The 18,176-nt window shown below is 39.7% G+C and overlaps 1 protein-coding gene across 4 annotated transcripts in view; it reads left to right on the top strand.

The window, feature by feature from the left end:
• Window positions 1–18,176, top strand: part of TRIM33 (tripartite motif containing 33) — a 141,743-nt gene that overhangs the window by 64,657 nt on the left and 58,910 nt on the right. For all 4 annotated transcript variants that reach the window (XM_061183654.1, XM_061183655.1, XM_061183658.1 and 1 more), the window contains exons 2-4: window positions 4,164–4,282; window positions 4,701–4,845; window positions 5,009–5,141. In XM_061183654.1, coding sequence (XP_061039637.1) covers window positions 4,164–4,282; window positions 4,701–4,845; window positions 5,009–5,141 — 397 coding nt within the window. The remainder of the gene's footprint in view (window positions 1–4,163; window positions 4,283–4,700; window positions 4,846–5,008; window positions 5,142–18,176) is intronic.

Consider the following 18,176-nt stretch of genomic DNA (forward strand, 5'->3'; position numbering starts at 1 on the left):
GCTGTCTTCATTTCTTTTCATTCTTTTTTTTTATTCTGTTCCTCAGCAGTGAATTCCATCATTCTGTCTTCCAGGTCACTTATCCGTTTTTCTGCCTCATTTATTCTGCTATTGATTCCTTCTAGTGCTTTTTTCATTTTAGTTATTGTTCATCTCTGTTTGTTTGTTCTTTAATTCTTGTATGTTGTTCTTTAATTCTTCTAGGTCTTTGTTAAAGATTTCTTGCATCTTCTCAATTTTTGTCTCCATTCTTTTTCTGAGGTCCTGGATCATCTTCACTATCATTATTCTGAATTCTTTTTCTGGAAGGTTGCCTGTCTCCATTTAGTTGTTTTTCTGGGGTTTTATCTTGTTCCTTCATCTGGTACATAGCCCTCTGCCTTTTCCTCTTGTCTGTCTTTCTGTGAATGTGGTTTTTGTTCCACAGGCTGCAGGATTGTAGTTTTTCTTGCTTCTGCTCTCTGCCCTCTGGATGCTTGCTGCATCTTTAATGTCTTTACTAGTGGGTGACAATGAGTAGTTGATAGAAAAAAACGAACTATATACTTGAATTATGGTAATGCATCCATCACAGGTTAATCTAAATATGAAGTTTCTATAGAAACAGGAACTGTTTTAACAAGAAAATTATGTTCCCTCTTTCAAACCTCTTTGAAATGGTAATGGTTGCAAACCTGCAGCATTTAAAAAACTATGCTGCAGCCCTCTTGCGAGAACACCAGAATCACAACTAGCTGCTGGACAGTCATCGACAGGAAGACACTGGAACTCACCAAAAAAGATACCCCACATCCAAAGACAAAGGAGAAGCCACAATGAGATGGTAGGAGGGACGCAATCAGAGTGAAATCAAATCCCATAACTGCTGGGTGGGTGACTCACAGACTGGTGAACACTTACACCACAGAAGTCCACCCACTGGAGTGAAGGTTCTGAGCCCCACATCAGGCTTCCCAACCTGGGGGTCCGGCAACGGGAGGAGGAATTCATAGAGAATCAGACTTTGAAGCCTAGTGGGAATTGATTGCAGGACTTCGACAGGACTGGGGGAAACAGAGACCCCACTGTTGGAGGGCGCACACAAAATAGTGTGCACATCGGGACCCAGGAGAAGGAGCAGTGACCCCGGGGGAGACTAAACCAGACCTACCTGCTGGTGTTGGAGGGTCTCCTGCAGAGGCGGGGGGTGGCTCTGTTTCACCGTGGGGACAAGGACACTGGCAGCAGAAGTTCTGGGAAGTACTCCTTGGCGTGAGCCCTCCCAGAGTCCGTCATTAGCCCCACCAAAGAGCCCAGGTAGGCTCCAGTGTTGGGTTGCCTCAGGCAAAACAACCAACAGGGAGGGAACCCAGCCCCACCCACCAACAGTCAAGTGGATTAAAGTTTTACTGAGCTCTGACCACCACAGCAACAGTCAGCTCTACCCACCACCAGAGCCTCCCATCAAGCCTCTTAGATAGCCTCAACCACCATAGGGCAGACAGCAGAAGCAAGAAAAACTACAGTCCTGCAGCCTGTGGAACAGAAACCACATTTACAGAAAGATAGACAAGATGAAAAGGCAGAGGACTATATACCAGATGAAGGCACAAGAAAAAACCCCAGAAAAACAACTAAATGAAGTGGAGATAGGCAACCTTCCAGAAAAAGAATTCAGAATAATGATAGTGAAGATGATCTAGGACCTCGGAATAAGAATGGAGGCAAAGATTGAGAAGTTGCAAGAAATGATTAACAAAGACTTAGAAGAATTAAAGAACAAACAAACAGAGATGACCAATACAATAACTGAAATGAAAACTACACTAGAAGGAATCAATAGCAGAATAACTGAGGCAGAAGAACGGATAAGTGACCTGGAAGACAGAATGGTGGAATTCACTGCTGCGGAACAGACTAAAGAAAAAAGAATGAAAAGAAATGAAGACAGCCTAAGAGACCTCTGGGAAAACATTAAATGCAACAACATTTGCATTATAGGGGTCCCTGAAGGAGAAGAGAGAGAGAAAGGACCAGAGAAAATATTTCAAGAGATTATAGTCGAAAACTTCCCTAACATGGGAAAGGAAATAGCCACCCAAGTCCAGGCACTGTTGGTGGGAATGTAAATTGATACAGCCACTATGGAGAACAATATGGAGGTTCCTTAAAAAACTAAAAATAGAATTACCATATGACCCAGCAATCCCACTACTGGGCATATACCCAGAGAAAACCATAATTCAAAAAGACACATGCACCCCAATGTTCATTGCAGCACTATTTACAATTGCCAGGTCATGGAAGCAACCTAAATGCCCATCGACAGACGAATGGATAAAGAAGTTGTGGTACATATATACAATGGAGTATTACTCAGCCATAAAAAGGAACGAAATTGAGTCATTTGTTGAGACGTGGATGGATCTAGAGACTGTCATACAGAGTGAAGTAAGTCAGACAGAGAAAAACAAATATCGTATATTAACGCATGTATGTGAAACCTAGAAAAATGGTACAGATGAACCGGGTTGCAGGGCAGAAGTTGAGACACAGATGTAGAGAACAAACGTATGGACACCGAGGGTGGCAAACTGCAGTGGGGTGGGGATGGTGGTGTGCTGAATTGGGCGATTGGGATTGACATGTATACAGTGAGGTGTATAAAATTGATGACTGAGTAATAAAAAAAAAAAAAAAGACTATGCTGTCAACAAGCTGTGTCTTACGAACCTATATTAAGAAATCCAGAAAGCAGGTGGAAGTGGATTCTTCAAAATTTTAGTAAAACTACTGATAACCAAAGATTTCAAAGGAGATATAGCATATAAGTCAAGTATCAATCAAGGTGGAGAGCATGGAGAATTGTTGATTTCCTAAATTTTCAAAAATTTTATCATTGCATATAGAGGAATTCTCCCTTATTTTAATTTTAGAAGTTTCAAAGAAAATGGAGTGGATTACATACACAAATGTGAATGCCCACACAAACACGCACACACGCATACACACAGTGGTAAGAAGAGTATATAGTTCCTTCTTCCCACCACCTACGTCTCACTACCACTGAGCTGTACCTCCTGTAGGCACAGCTCTTTGGACTGTTTATATCCTTATCTTTGTATGGTGCTTCCTATAGTTGTGCATAGTATAAACTGTAAAAATTATATCCTAGTCTTGAACCCTTTCTTAAAAGCAAGGATTGAGTCATGCTATGTTCTCAATTTTATGGCTGACATATAGTAGTCAGTTTGTTGTGTTGACTGTGATGCTATTTTATAGTTCTTAAGTTTAACTTCCATATGTTAACTTCAGCAGGTTTATTCTGATAGATGCTAGAACACTAGCAGATTAAGTCACAGATGATCTTTCTTCCCACTTTAGCATGAATTCAAGTAGTTCTGAACAAAGTCAGAATTTATAAGATGATAGATTGTGTATTTCTATTTCTGCTGTAACAGAATTGCCATAAACTTGTATCTTAAAACAACATACATTTTATTTTCTTACTGTTCTTGAAGGCTGAAGTTTGAAATCAGTTTTACTGTGTTAGAGTCAAAGTGTGGGCAGGTCTTGTTCCTTCTGGAGGCTCTGAGGAGAGAATCCATTTTCTTTTTCTTTTTCTTTTTCTTTTTTTCCAGCTTATAGTAGCCACCTGCATTCCTTGGCTTGTGTCTCTGTCTCCAAAGCACATTACTCTAATCTCTGCTTTCATTGTCAATTGCCTTCTCCTCTTCTGTAGTCTAATCTTCTTCTGCCTGCATCTTGTTAGATCACTTGTGATGACATTTATGGCCTATCAAATAATCCAGGACAGCATACCCATCTCAAGATCCTTAATTTAATCACACTCGCGAAATCTCCTTTGCTGTATAAAGTGACACAGGTTTTCCAAGCATTAGGACCTAGATATCTTTGGGGGCCGTTATTGCAACCACATATTGTAATAACGAAGCACCTTTAAGTTTTTTTGCATATTAATGCTTATTTTCTCTTCCTAAATAAGGTATCATTTTTCCCCAATGTAATAACTTAGTGGAATAACTTATTTTACTCAGCTCTTAATGCTCATTTCTTTGTTCTTGTCTATGATATATGAATGAGTAGTTCCCATGTAGGCATCGTGTACAATTTCCTTATTTTTTCTGAAGAATATTTCTTAATGTTGTTGTTTTGTGTTGTAGTTGGTGTAATACGGTGCCCAGTATGCCGCCAAGAATGCAGACAGATAGACCTTGTGGATAATTATTTTGTGAAAGATACATCTGAAGCTCCTAGCAGTTCTGATGAGAAATCAGAACAGGTATGCTTCTCAATTTTTCTTTATATTCCTATCTTGATATGAAAATATGAATTATAAGAAAACATGCTTGAATTGTTACATAATTTAGGGTAGTTATGCCTTAGTTTCATCTTTCAAATTGAAAATGAAGGATATCTTTATTCTACACCCTCAGACCTGGTTAAATGAGATTAAAAGTCATTACTTAAAGATTCAAATCTTATATAGATTTTGTGTTCTGAGACTTTTTTTTACCTACCTGAATGTTTGATCTGGATGGGAAAGGATTTTGTTGAAGAGAAATGGGTAACAAAATAATTTTATTCTAGGTACAGTGAATTAGTATATTTCAGAGCAAGTTAGAAAGTTTTCACCTTTTTATTTTGTGGATCTGTATTTTGTAAATTTAATGTAGCTTAGTATTTATTTCCTCCTTTAGGTATGTACTAGTTGTGAAGACAATGCAAGTGCAGTTGGCTTTTGTGTAGAATGTGGAGAGTGGCTATGTAAGACATGTATTGAAGCACATCAAAGAGTAAAATTCACTAAAGATCACTTGATCAGGAAGAAAGAAGATGTCTCAGGTAAGATAGAAGCAGTTTTAATGATTACTATTAATCTTCCTCTTTTGCCTCTATAGCATTTCTACTTATCTTTATAAGCTTTTGATACCAATATCAGTAAGAATTTAGAAAGTTAGACAAAAATTTTGTTTAGTTTAAAAATATGTGTTTTATTTTACTGCAGAGTCTGTTGGAGCATCTGGTCAGCGCCCTGTTTTCTGCCCTGTACACAAACAAGAACAGTTGAAACTTTTCTGTGAAACATGTGATAGGCTGACATGTAGAGACTGTCAGCTATTGGAACACAAAGAACATAGGTACAGAAGTCATAATTGCTTATCAAGAAATATTATAAAAAGTTCTTGTAAAATTATTTTTCCTAAAGCAAGTATTTATTCTATGATTTTGTTAGCATTTTAAAATTATCAGTTTTGTGTGTTTTATGTCTTAGAGCAAGATATATTTTTGATAAATTATTTAATGGTTTCCATATTCATATCTAATTGTTTTATGGATATTTGTTGAAAATGTATCAGTACATGGATTTGGGTTGCAAGAATGGAGTTATATTATTTCTTTGTATGCAATGCCTCTGGTTCAGATACACTTTTTTTCAAGTGTTCTATGGGATTTAGGCTCTGGGCTGTCGTCTTAAAAGGTAATATTTCCATGGGTGTGGCTAAGTGATACCCATTTTAACATCAAAGCATAAATATACTTTCATATTGGATATACAGTTTGTAGAAAAACTAGGGATTTATAAGCATCTAAGTAGCATAGTTACTAATTCATTAATACATAGCTTTGTATTTCAACCTTCTTTTACCCTCAGGATACAATAGTATTCACTTATCACCAGCCTGTTACATCTGAACTGTTCTGGAAAGTACTGAAATTTCTAGTCAGGTGTTAAGTTTGATTAACCACACTTAAATATTTGTTTTTTAACTCTAGGATGTCTTAGAGCTTTTAGTTCATTAGAGCCATTGGAATTTTTTCGAATCCTCTAAAAGAAGGGGATACATTAATTCTGTTCACTAACAAGTACTGCATCTGTAGTTTGTGCCAGGCAGTTTGCCTAATGGTGCATGTTTGTTTAATTCACACCAACCACCCATGCAGTGTTGGTACTGATATCCTGACTGTTTTAAAGGTGAGCGAGAGTTCTCACAGAAAGCTTTAGTAATCTGTACAAGGTGTCCCCATAAGTGGTAGAGCCAGGATTTGAACACAGGCATTTGGACTCCAGATCTGTTTTAGCCCATATGCTCATTTTCTCCCATGTGGTATTCAGAATATAGAATACAGTGTATGGAATCTTTCAAACTTGACCTCATAGAGGTAATGCTCTGTTTTCTTTTTCAAGGCACCTCTTACTGTTCTACAGAACATTTGTGTAGAAATGCTACTTTAAACTTTTGTATCCTTTGTTACAAAATGTCTCATCTTACTTATGAATTGGCTAATGTTTTGCTTGAGGTGACTAATCTTGTGAATGCCTTCACCTGAGGTCCAAATCTTACCCTTGTCTTGTAATCTCAGTAAGACATTAAATTACTTTCTCACAGCTGCAGTCAGATCTTTGAGCGTTTAGATTTCTTATGGCTTTTTACATTGATGGTGCGAAACAAAAAGAATAGGAACGTGACATCCTTTATCCTGTGAACGAATAGCTTCAACCACTCCTCTCAAAGTTTAGCCATGATCCATTCTTCCCTTTCCTTCACCACTTTCCTTTACTACTCATATCCAAGTCCTAATTATCTCTTGAATGTTATTCCCTTTTCTTTCGTTTGTTCACACTGTAGTTTTCCTAGATAGACTATGGCAGAACCAATGGCACTGGACGTAAAAGCCTAGGTTCCTGTTACTACAACACATTTACAGCTAGTCTCCCTGCTTTGAGTTTTATATTGTCAAATTCATTCTGTCCACATTGCTGCCAGTATCATTTGGCTAACATGTAGTTAAGCCCCACCCACCCCACCCCCTTTAAAAACACCCTTCAAAGATACCCCATAGTCAAAGTTTAAAGTTTTCATTATTGAGTCTTACCAGATTCTTTCTCTTTATCATCTGTACAAAAGTTAGGAAACAGTCCACAAGACCACCCTCTCTTCTAATACCAGCTGCAGAGTTCAATAAAAACCCAAACATAGGGGATAACAGCATGCAGTCCACCTCATTAATATGATTTGTTATTACTTATACCTTCTTCAGTTAGAGTGGTGGCCTTGTAAACAGGATGCTTTCTGTTCACCTTGGAACCACCATCCATAAACCAAGCAGCTCTTTGTTAGCTAGTAGACTTTATAGAGCACCACCTATGTGATCGTAGCATTCAGCAGCTCCTCTGGTGGTTCAGAAGTTATATTTAGAGGAAAAGAGGCCAGCTACCTGCTCATAAATACAGTAAATACTTCTTTGCATCCTCCTGGTCGCATGTTCCTGCACAAACCATCTCTGTTTATGTGGAACGCTTCTGGGCCTTGCCTTCCTCATTAGAGTGTTCCCCTGTCACCCAAAACATTTTGAGTATTTCAGGTTTCATGGTTATTTTGTGTCCTTCAATCATAGAGTCAGTCTCAGTGCCGAATGGCAAGCTAGTAATTTTCTCTTAAATGACATAAATTTTACCATGGTATCCAGAACTTCTCTGGTCCAAAATCCTGGTGGGTCTGTGCTGAGTGGCACTGAGAGGTTTTGCCATAAGTTTCAGTCTGCGTAGGTACGTGTTGCTGACACTTCCAAAATCATGTCCGAGTGTGGATCACAGGGGCCCAAAAGCATCATGAGAAAGACTGCTTTTTTGCAGTTCAGACATGGCCTGCTTTTGTGCAGGCCCCCGTTCAAATATGACCTTCTTTTGGGTAGTTGTATTGATTGGTGCTGGTAATATTCCCAGATATGGAGTGTGTGTTCTTCAAAATTTAAATATACCAACCAAATGTTGGCTTCTTGTTTAGTTCTAGGGGTAGGTGGCAGAACCAGTTTATTTTTTTTCACCTGTGGAATGTCATGGGTGGCTCCTGCCTAGGTTATTCCTAAGAATTTCACCAGTTTGGACAAGTCCTTGGACTTTTGCTATATTTAGCAACAGCCTCTGTTGGTCATGTGTGTCGCCGTTGCATCTGAGTCAGTCTTACCTTCATCTTTAGTTTCTGATATTATCATGAAATTAATATAGTATATTATTACACTCAGGACCTGCATCAAGTCTAAATCTCTTCTAAACAAATCATACCAGTCAGCTGGTGAATTGAAATAACCCTGTGGCAGTATAGTAAACATAAATTAGGGTCCTTCCACATCAAGGAAAATTGCTGTTGGCTCTTTTTCAGAGTTAGAAAAAAAAATTTGCATGTTCAATCACTGAGTGCCACTCTTTTTTAGTCTGCTGTATATATTTTTTGTATTGTTGAAACCATATCAAGGACTGCTGATGCTATGGTGGCACTACTTTATTCAAACTTTAATAGTCTGCTGTTACTCTTGATGAAACATTTACTTTTTTCACAGGCTACACATGGTTATTGTACAAAGAATTCATTGGTACTAGCACTCCAGCTTCTAATTTGTCATTGAAGTCGTAATCTCATTTTATCCATCAGGTATCCTATACTGTCTCAGGTCTACAACTTCTGTGGACTTGGACGGTTTTGTTTTTTTAAAAAAATATTTATGTATGTATGTATTTTGCTGTGCCAGGTCTTAGTTGTGGCACGTGGGATCTTCCAAGTTGCGACATGCGGGAATCTTCAAGTTGCGGCATGCAGAATCTTTAGTAGCAGCATGCGAACTCTTAGTTGCGGCATGTGGGATCTAGTTCCTTACCCAGGGATCGAACCCGGGCTGCCTGCATTGGGAGCGCAGAGTCTTAGCCACCGGACCACCAGGGAAGTCCCTGGACTTGGACAGTTTTAGTGGTTTCCATGTACCATGTCTAATCAAGACTCGCCTGAAGGTGAACTGGTATGTCTTCTGTTTTACAGTACCAGTCAGACATAATATCCATTCCAATGACATAGTCACATAAAGGAGAGATGTAACTACTTCACATAAAGTCTGTTCATATATTCCAACTTTCATCACCTTAATCCTATCAACCATCCCTCTCCTCCCAATCTAACCTTAGCTCCCATTAGGTCTTCAGCAGGTTTTAGAATCATAGCACATTGGGCTCCCATGTCAGGGAGTCCCGGAAATGTCTCTTATCCACCCCCTGGCTATTTTACCCACACAAGTGCATATTGCCTTGTGTTTTCCAGCTGGGGTTTGAGCCAGAAGATCCTGGCCTCTCCTTCAGTTTTCAGGTTGATCCATGGAATCGTTGCTCCAGGCAGTACAAGGTCAGGTTTCTCATTGTCATCTTTGCCCTCCAGCTTTTAAAATTTCTTCATACTGGGGTAAATACAACAGTTGTTTAATGCCCTTTAATGTTGGGGACCAGCAGTGGCTCCCATTGGTCCACCCAACTTCCAAGAGTGCTACGTTAAGACCTTTGTTTCAACCCCATCATTGTCTGCTTTATTCACCACCTCCCCTCCCCCCTCCCCTTTTTAACAGCCACCTAAAGATTTCCATCCTGCTGGGGTAAATCCCTTGACTCTCCCCTTTGTCTTTCCCTATTTTCTCATGAATCACTATAGTTTTCTTAACATCTGTAAGGCCCATAAAGCTGAGACAAATCTAATAAGGCTTCTCAGATTATTGCTAGGTTTTGCAGCAGTAAAATTACATGGGGGTGCCCATGTACAAGGGTCCCCCTTAATCACATTATTTACCTTGACCTTAGTAGGAGGCATACTCAGTAGACGAACATCCTGCTCTGCATAATGCTAATCTGGCGTGGCTTGCGTAAGAAGCATATCAGCCACTTCTTCTGGGGAGTTCTATTTGGCATTTATAGGAGAAGGGCAATCACCTGTCTGAGGGTAAAAAAAAACTTCACAGGGGCTTTTATCCAGTCCACCAAGCTAGCTGTCCCCTTAGGAATCACCTGCTGTGTGTCTAGATTATGTGTAGCCATCTGTGGTTCCGTAGTGAGCTGTGGGTCCTGCATCAGCTCAAACATTGCTGTTCTATTCTGCAGCATTCAAAATCAACAATACTGCCTCTAAGTAATCAGTCACTCTTACAATATTTTAGTAAAGGTTTTTTTCAGGAAGCATACAATGTCAATCCACAAAATGAGATAATTCCTTAGCATTGTAAACTCTGGTTTCATTAGTTTCTTGATTTTGTCTTTCCTCAACCGGACTACTTTGTGACTGGAAGTCATAGAGGTGCTGTCTATTTTCCCAGCATAATTTTTCCCTTTGGAATGGCCCTGAGGCTAGTGGCTGTAGCTCAGACTGGCTGAAATCTAAACTTTGCCCAGTGTCAGGATCTGTCCCAGTACACTCTTCATTTTAGCTGCTACAGATAACAGTAACCAAGGAATTGTTTAATTACCTTGTTTCCTATTAGTTTGCATTTCCTTGTTTATCCAGGGAGTCAACTCCTAGGGAGTTGGAGCTACAGTTTCTAAGTTCTTTCTGTTGGTAACTTTTACCTCTAATAACTGCAGCTGTAGTTCCATACCATGAGTGACTAGATAGTCATCCAGGAATCAAAGGTTCATAACCCTTGTCATCTTTTCCTTCCTCTTCCCAACCAAAAGTTTCAATGAGTCAGGATGGTTCTAGTGAATCTCACTTTTGACGCCAACTATGAAGTTAGGGAACAATTCACGGGTCCTCCCTCACTTCTGACACCAACTGCAGAATTTGGGGGTCCCCAAAACCATTCGCGCTTCCTTTTTTTTTTTAATTTATCTTATTCATTCTCACTTCTGACACCAGTTGCAAGTTCAGGATTTCTTAAGACTACCCTCAGATTCATTCATTTCTTAGAACTCACTGAAAGATGTATACTGACAGTTAACATTTATTACAGTGAAAGGATACAGATTAAAATCATCCAAGGGAAAGACATGGAGCAGAGTAGTCTAGGAGAGTTCTAAATGTGGAACTCCCAGTTGTGTCTTCTCAGTGGAATTCTTTTTTTTTGTTTAATATTTATTTTGGCTGCGCTGAGTCCCAGCTGCGGCGTATGGGATCTTCAGTTGTGGCATGCCAAGCCTTAGCTGCGGCATGCGTGCAGGGTCTAGTTCCCTGACCAGGGATCGAACCCGGGACTCCAGTGCTGGGAGCGGGGAGTCCCACTCACTGGACCACCAGGGAAGCCCCCTCAGTGGAATTTTTAATGTAGTTAACTCCTCCTAGCAATGATGTGTGACAGCATGAAGAGAATATTGCCAACCAAGGAGGCTTGCATGAGCCTTGGTGTCCAGAATTTTTTTTGGAACTCTGTCATGTAGATGTAGTTCACTGGCCACGTGATTGACTGGTTTCCAGCCCCTTCTGAGGTTGAGCTGATACTGTGTGACCTGAAGACCCTACCATAAATCATATCATTAGCATATGGCCTAAGGCCCCAAGTAAACAAAGATACTTTTGTAAGACAGTACATTTCAAGGGCTTAGAGATGCCCTCCCAGCTGCTGAGGGCAAAGGCCAGACTTCTCTTTGGGCAAGGTTAAATTCTTTAGTATACAATCTGTTATCTCCTATTTGCACTCTTACAGTACATAGCCCCCTGTTTTAAACTTCTCTGCCTTTACAAATGCTATTTCTTAACTTACAGAACACTGTCAGGAGAACTATTTCTAAAAGCCAGTTTACTTCTGTGTCTTGTCTTCCCTAACACTTTCGTTCCATCTTACCCACCCCGTTTCCCTGTCTGGACTTCAGGCCTTTTAGGGCTAGTTCTTTAAGGGGCTTAGCTTCTCATATGCTTATTGATCAAGTCAGGTTTCCCACCTCTTCTTGAGTCACTCATGCAATTATGATAATATATATTTTCTTAGAAAATCCCACCATTTAGTAGAGGTTTTAAAAACATACTTGCGGGCTTCCCTGATGGTGCAGTGGTTAAGAATCCGCCTGCTATTGCAGGGGACACGGGTTCGAGCCCTGGTCTGGGAAGATCCCACATGCCACGGAGCAACTAAGCCCGTGCACCACAACTACTGAGCCTGCGCTCTAGGGCCCGCGAGGCACAACTACTGAGCCCGTGTGCCGCAACTACTGAAGCCCATGCGCCTAGAGCCCGTGCTCCACAACAAGGGAAGCCACCACAATGAGAAGCCCACGCACCACAACGAAGAGTAGCCCCCGCTCGCTGCAACTAGAGAAAGCCCACACACAGCAACAAAGACCCAATGCAGCCAAAAATAAATAAATAAAATAAATAAATAATTTTTTTAAAAAGCCATTAAGAAAAGTTTAAAAATAAATAAAAATAAAAAAAATAAAAACATACTTGCTTAGAAATAGACCATAAAGATTTTACAAAAATCTGTGTTTCTATCTCTTTCTTGTTTATAATGTTGAATAGCTGAGTTTATTTCCTTATTCTTTATTAGCCTAGCCATAGATTTGAGTCTCTCATTGGTCATTTTATTTTTTTAAGATTTTTTTGTTGTGGACCATTTTTAAAGTCATTACTGAATTTGTTACAATATTGCTCTGTTTTATATTTTGGTTTTCTGGCTGCGAGGCATGTGGGACCTTAGCTCCCTGACCAGGGATCGAACCTGCACCCCCTACGTTGAAAGGTGAATTCTTAACCACTGGACCCAGGGAAGTCCCTATTGGTCATTTTAGTGATCCAGTTTTTGAAATTGTTTATTCTTTTTTTAAGTATTCTAACTCTCAGAGTTCTCTTTTATTTTTATTCTTTGCTTAGCTTCATTTCGTTGTACTTCTTTTAGTTTCTTATGTTGAATCTTGACTTTATCAAAAAGATGTGAATTTTTCATTTATTTATTTATTTATCTATCTATCTATTTATTTATTTATTGCTGCATTGGGTCTCATTGCTGTGCACGGGCTTTCTCTAGTTGCGGCGAGTGGGGGCTACCCTTCATTGCGGTGCGTAGGCTTCTTATTGCAGTGGCTTCTCTTGTTGCAGAGCACAGGCTCTAGGCACACAGGCTTCAGTAGTTGTGGCACGTGGGCTCAGTAGTTGTGGCTCGCGGGCTCTGGAGCGCAGGCTCAGTAGTTGTGGCTCACGGGCTTAGTTGCTCTGCGGCATGTGGGATCTTCCCGGACCAGGGCTCAAACCTGTGTCCCCTGCATTGGCGGGAGGATTCTTAACCACTGAACCACCAGGGAAGCCCGTGAATTTTTCTTTGATTAAAATTTAGCCTCATTCCAGAATCATTATTGACTTACCTACTCTATATAAGAATCTTGGGTCCCCTGCCACCCACCTACCCTTTTAAAGGTGATTGTTGCATAGTATAGTGATACAGATAACGAACTTTGGTGTGTGTGTGTGCGAGTGTGTATCTTCAAACGGAGAAAATGTAGTACCTTCCTTATAAGATGGCTGTGAGGATTGAGTTGGGAATTGTACCTGTAAAGTGCTTAACACAGTAAGGGCTCAATAATAGTCTGTTACACTTCATTTATTTATGGCCATGCTGGGCGGCTTGTGGGAATTCCCCGACCAGGGATTGAACCTGGGCCCTCAGCGGTGGAAGCCCTGAGTCCTAACTACTGGACCACCAGGGAATTCCCTATTTCTTTTCTTTTTAAAAAAAACACTTTATTGAGATCTTTGGTTTTCTTTATGGCCTCGTAAGTTGTTTTCAAAAAGGAAAGCATCTATAGAACTTTATGAAATTTTGTACCTCAAAGCACTTCATGGTTTCTAGCTAAACCATGACGTTATCCCTCCTACTTCTAGTAATTCTCTTCACAGTAAATAAATAAAAAATGTATAGACTTATAAAGGACAAGAATGAGAGAAGAGACACCAATGGAGGTTTCAGTTAATTTTTCAAAACCAGGGAAATGGATTGAATATTTGTTGGATCTGATAATTTACCTAGTAGAGTTGAGCCAACTACAACCCAAGGGCATGCGAATGAGATATAAAGGAAGCCACTTGATTTATTTCCCAGAAACCTATGGTGGCTCAGGATCTAGAGGTGATAGGTATCACAAAAGTTGGGCTTATTCTCTGGATAAGTAAAATCAGAGGCCCTGGACTTGGGGATATTAGGTCTAGATTGAGGGTGGGGATGAGGTACTTGGCTGAAATTGGGGAGATTAAAGGATCAATCTGCACAATAAACTGTGAGACGTTCACTTACCTCGACTTGCTTCCAGATTGCCAGTAGTGAACTTTTCCATTTCACTATTCTTCCCTACTCTGCTTTCTGGAATTAGAGGCTTTGTCACTCTCTGGAGAAAGTGAATAACTAGAAGAGGCCTCCTAATGTTGCCATTTGGGGTTCATTTCTGATGAAAAAGATTGCCTTACAGTGAAGCCCATCAGTTCATAAGTTCTGCTCTCTCTTTCACACATGATTCTGAGCAGTTTTAAAGTATATTTAGGGACTTCTTGGTCATCCAGTGGCTAAGACTCCCATTCCCAGTGCAGGGGGCCTGGGTTTGATCCCTGATCAGGAAACTAGATCCCACATGCCTCAACTAAGAGTTTGCATGTTAAAACGAAGATCCTGTGTGCCGCCGATAGTGAGAGGCCCGCGCACCGCGATGAAGAGTGGCCCCTGCTTGCCACAACTAGAGAAAGCCCTCGCACAGAAAACGAAGACCCAACACAGCCAAAAATTTTAAAAATAAATTAATTAATTAATTTTTTTTAAAAAGTATTTAAAACAAAAGATCCTGTGTGCCGCAACTAAGACCCAGTGCAGCCAAATAAATAAGTAAATACTAAAATATTAAAGTATATTTAAATATAAAAGGATATGAATGGATGGAAGGATCATCTGACATTTGATGAGAGCTACTGTCATATGCCATCCATTGTGGGATAGTTGAGAATTCTCAACTTCTCTCTCTCTTGTCTGGCTTCAAATATAGAGACTGTAAAAGCTAAGTATTTCCTTCCTCAGCATTCCTGGCGTTAGGGTACCTCTGATCCACAGTTTATGCCCCCAAAATAGAAACAGAATTCTGTTTAGAGGGTGATTTTCAGAAAGTTTTTACCTTCCTGACAAAAGGGACAGATGTTGCTGGTGTCATCCATCTTCCTCCTTTTTCCTTCCTTGAATTTGGATGTGATGCCTGGAATTCTGACACCATTATATACTCATGAGGATAAAGCCAAGATCATCTCAGTGATTCTAACTTTGATGTTGTTAAACTAACACCATCAACTGCCTACATTTGGTCTTGTTACATGAGCCACTATTAGTCCCTACAGCTGTACATGTTTCTGATTGACACAGCTGCCCACATGAAAGGACATAACATAATACAGGAGCAAAAGGAAGTGTGAAATAAAAATTATGATGTTCTGAAAAATGGCAAGCTATTGGTCACAAATTAAGGACAGAATCTCCACAAAAGGAGTAATTAAAGGGACTTCCCCAGAGGTCAGGTGGTTAAGACTTCACGCTTCTGCTTCTACTTCAGGGGGTGCAGGTCCGATCCCTGGTCGGGTTTGATGCCTGTTCAGGGAGCTAAGATCCCACATGCCGAGCAATGTGGCACCCCCCCCCCAAAAAAAATAAGAAAGAACTCTTGGAAGTATGATAGGTGAAAAAAATCAATAGGTTTGGTAGATAAATTCTATTTAGTCCCCTAGAAAATAAGACAAAAAGACTTTAAAAAGATTTAAAAATTACAAGAGATCAACTGCCAGCTAGTACAAATTATAGAAAAAGAAATGAAAGAAATTATCAAATAAATAATACAAGAAATTCTCCTACGAACCTAGAATTGCCAATCTGAAATGACCCATTTAATGCCCAGTATGCTGATAGTAAAAGGCTTCTATCAAAGCTGTGTATTATCATCATAAAATGGCGATATGCTATGGGTTAAAATGAAGATCAACAGAGTTTCCAAAGAATCGAAGTAGGTAACCTGCAATGAATTGGAAACCTAAATATGATCTTTAAAAATAGCAATACTAGGAGGTAGAAGATGCTGGAACTGTAACTTCAAAAGTTGCGGGGTGATAAAAAAAAATGTTTAAAAAAAAGTTGTGGGGTGAGAGGGAAAGATTTTCAACCTAGAATTCTATATCTAAACTATTAATCAATGTGAGAGTAAGATGTACACATTCTTCAGCATGCAAGGATTCAGAAACTGCCTCCCATACACCTCTTTCTGGAGAGCTATTAGAGAATGTGATCCACAGAAATGTTAATAAACCAAGAAAGTGAATGGGAATGCCCAGAATGACAGCTGTGCAGGAGCTAGTTTAGACTGAAGCATGAGGACTAAGGACCCCATTAAGGATGTCTCCAGGAAAAAAATGGAACCACGTCTATTAAATTTGTTATATTAGGTCATTTGAAAAATAATATTGACAAGTTTTTGACATACCTGATGGAACATGAGAAACATTAGGAATCAGTACATTGAGAATTAAGTCAACTCCAAAAGAAAAAAAATTCAAGAAAAGAAATTACTCTTATTATACTCCTTGGCTCATTGTTGGACAACGTTTACAATCATTTATTAATTCAACAAATAGTTGCATGCTTATTGAGTGCCGGGCATGGTATATTTCAGTGAACAAAGTGAAGTCACTGTCCCCAAGGACTTAATTTTTCATGGTAGAGTCAAACAAATAGTGAATATACCAGGTGGTAATTGTCATAGAGAAAAATAAAGCTGGGAATTTGGAACAGAGCATGTGAGCATGCAGGTTTGTAGGTTTTTGTTTTAAATTAGGGTGGTTTCAAAAGGCTTCGGTGATGAAGTGGGATTTGAGTAGAGACTGAAGGAAGAATGGGAGCAGGACTTGCTTAAATTTGGCAGTGAGGAGCATGCTTCAAGTAGAGAGAAAGCAAGTGCAAAGGGCCAGAGATAGTAGCATATTTGACATCTTTGAGTAACTGTATGGTCTGAGTGCAGTTACCAAGGGGAAGATTGCTATCAGATGAGGTCAGGGGCAGGAAGGGCCAAATTATTTAGTGCTTTGTAGGTTATGGTAAGAATGTTGCTTTTTACTCTGAGTCAGATGCTCAAGCTTTTGAGCAGTGGAATAATTTGACTGATTGTTTTAAAAGGATCGCACTAGCTCTAGTGAGGAGAGGTTAAAGAAAGAGCAAGGACAGAATCATGAGATTAAGTTAGGAGGTTGTTCTCAATAATTTTGGCAAGAAATAATGGTGGTTTAGACTAACACTGGAGATATTAAGATATAATCCAGTTCTAAATATATTTTGAACTTGGATTTGATGCCTGAAAAGGATAATGTGGATTTGCTGATATATGGGTTGTATGAGATACCAAAAACACCAAGAGTTTTGGCTTTCAGTTTACCAAGAGTAATGGACGATTAGGATTGAATTTACTGAGGTGTGGAAGATTGTGGGAAGACATGGTTTGTTAGGTGTATTTAGGGAGTTGATAGTTAAGTTTTGGCCATATTAAATTTGAGACCTTGTAGTAATATAAACACTGACTATTTTATGATAAACTCAGATTGGGTTTGATAGAAGTAGGGAGGATGGTGGTATGTGTTGAATTCTTAACTGTGTTTAATTGATAAAGCTATTTAGTAAAGGCCTGTCATTTTGGAAGGCATCCCATAGACCTTCTGCCCCCCTCATCACAAATGGAGAAGGTCCTCACACTCAGTGTACCTTCTCAGAACTTCTCTACTCCCTTCACTCTGTCATCACGAGGCAAGATGTAACATATACATTTGGAGTGAGTTTGCGTCTCCCGAAATGAGGGTCATGACTAAACCTTCACATTCTAAGACCACACAATTCTGACTCTTCTGTCCTCATCTGGAGTGAAGATGTGGTTGACTTGCTAGAACTAGAATTTCTTCTCCATTAACAGATTAAAAGAGAAAGCCCTAGGCCCCACCCCTGTTTACCACCAATATTTGCAATTTCTCCATTATTATCTGCTTTAAATCTGCTAGGACTAATATTATGATGTTCTTTTTCCCTATTTGTCATCCAAGAAAAGCCCCACACTCCCAGGTCTCCCCTCATCTGCCATGCTTTAATTCCCATAAGGCTCCCACGTGGCAGTTTCTGCTACTTTGTTCTCTGTGATTCATGGTTTGTCATCAGCAGGATTTCTATATCCTCAACCTCTTTTTTGATCCCTTTCTGTACCTCCTTTGCTATAATGGAAACAGGGCTCTAGGACATTGCTTCCTCTGCAGTCTTTTTAACTGGTGGCTGTTTTTTCTTTGACATCCCATGTATTACTAGGCCTGGAGATGTGAGGTAGGTCTTCTCTTTGCTATTTTTTAGACCATTCTTCCTCCTTCCTCCCTGAAAAATCTCTAAATGTT

Source organism: Eubalaena glacialis, chromosome 3 (genome assembly GCF_028564815.1).
Source record: "Eubalaena glacialis isolate mEubGla1 chromosome 3, mEubGla1.1.hap2.+ XY, whole genome shotgun sequence".
NCBI classification, from domain to species: domain Eukaryota; kingdom Metazoa; phylum Chordata; class Mammalia; order Artiodactyla; family Balaenidae; genus Eubalaena; species Eubalaena glacialis.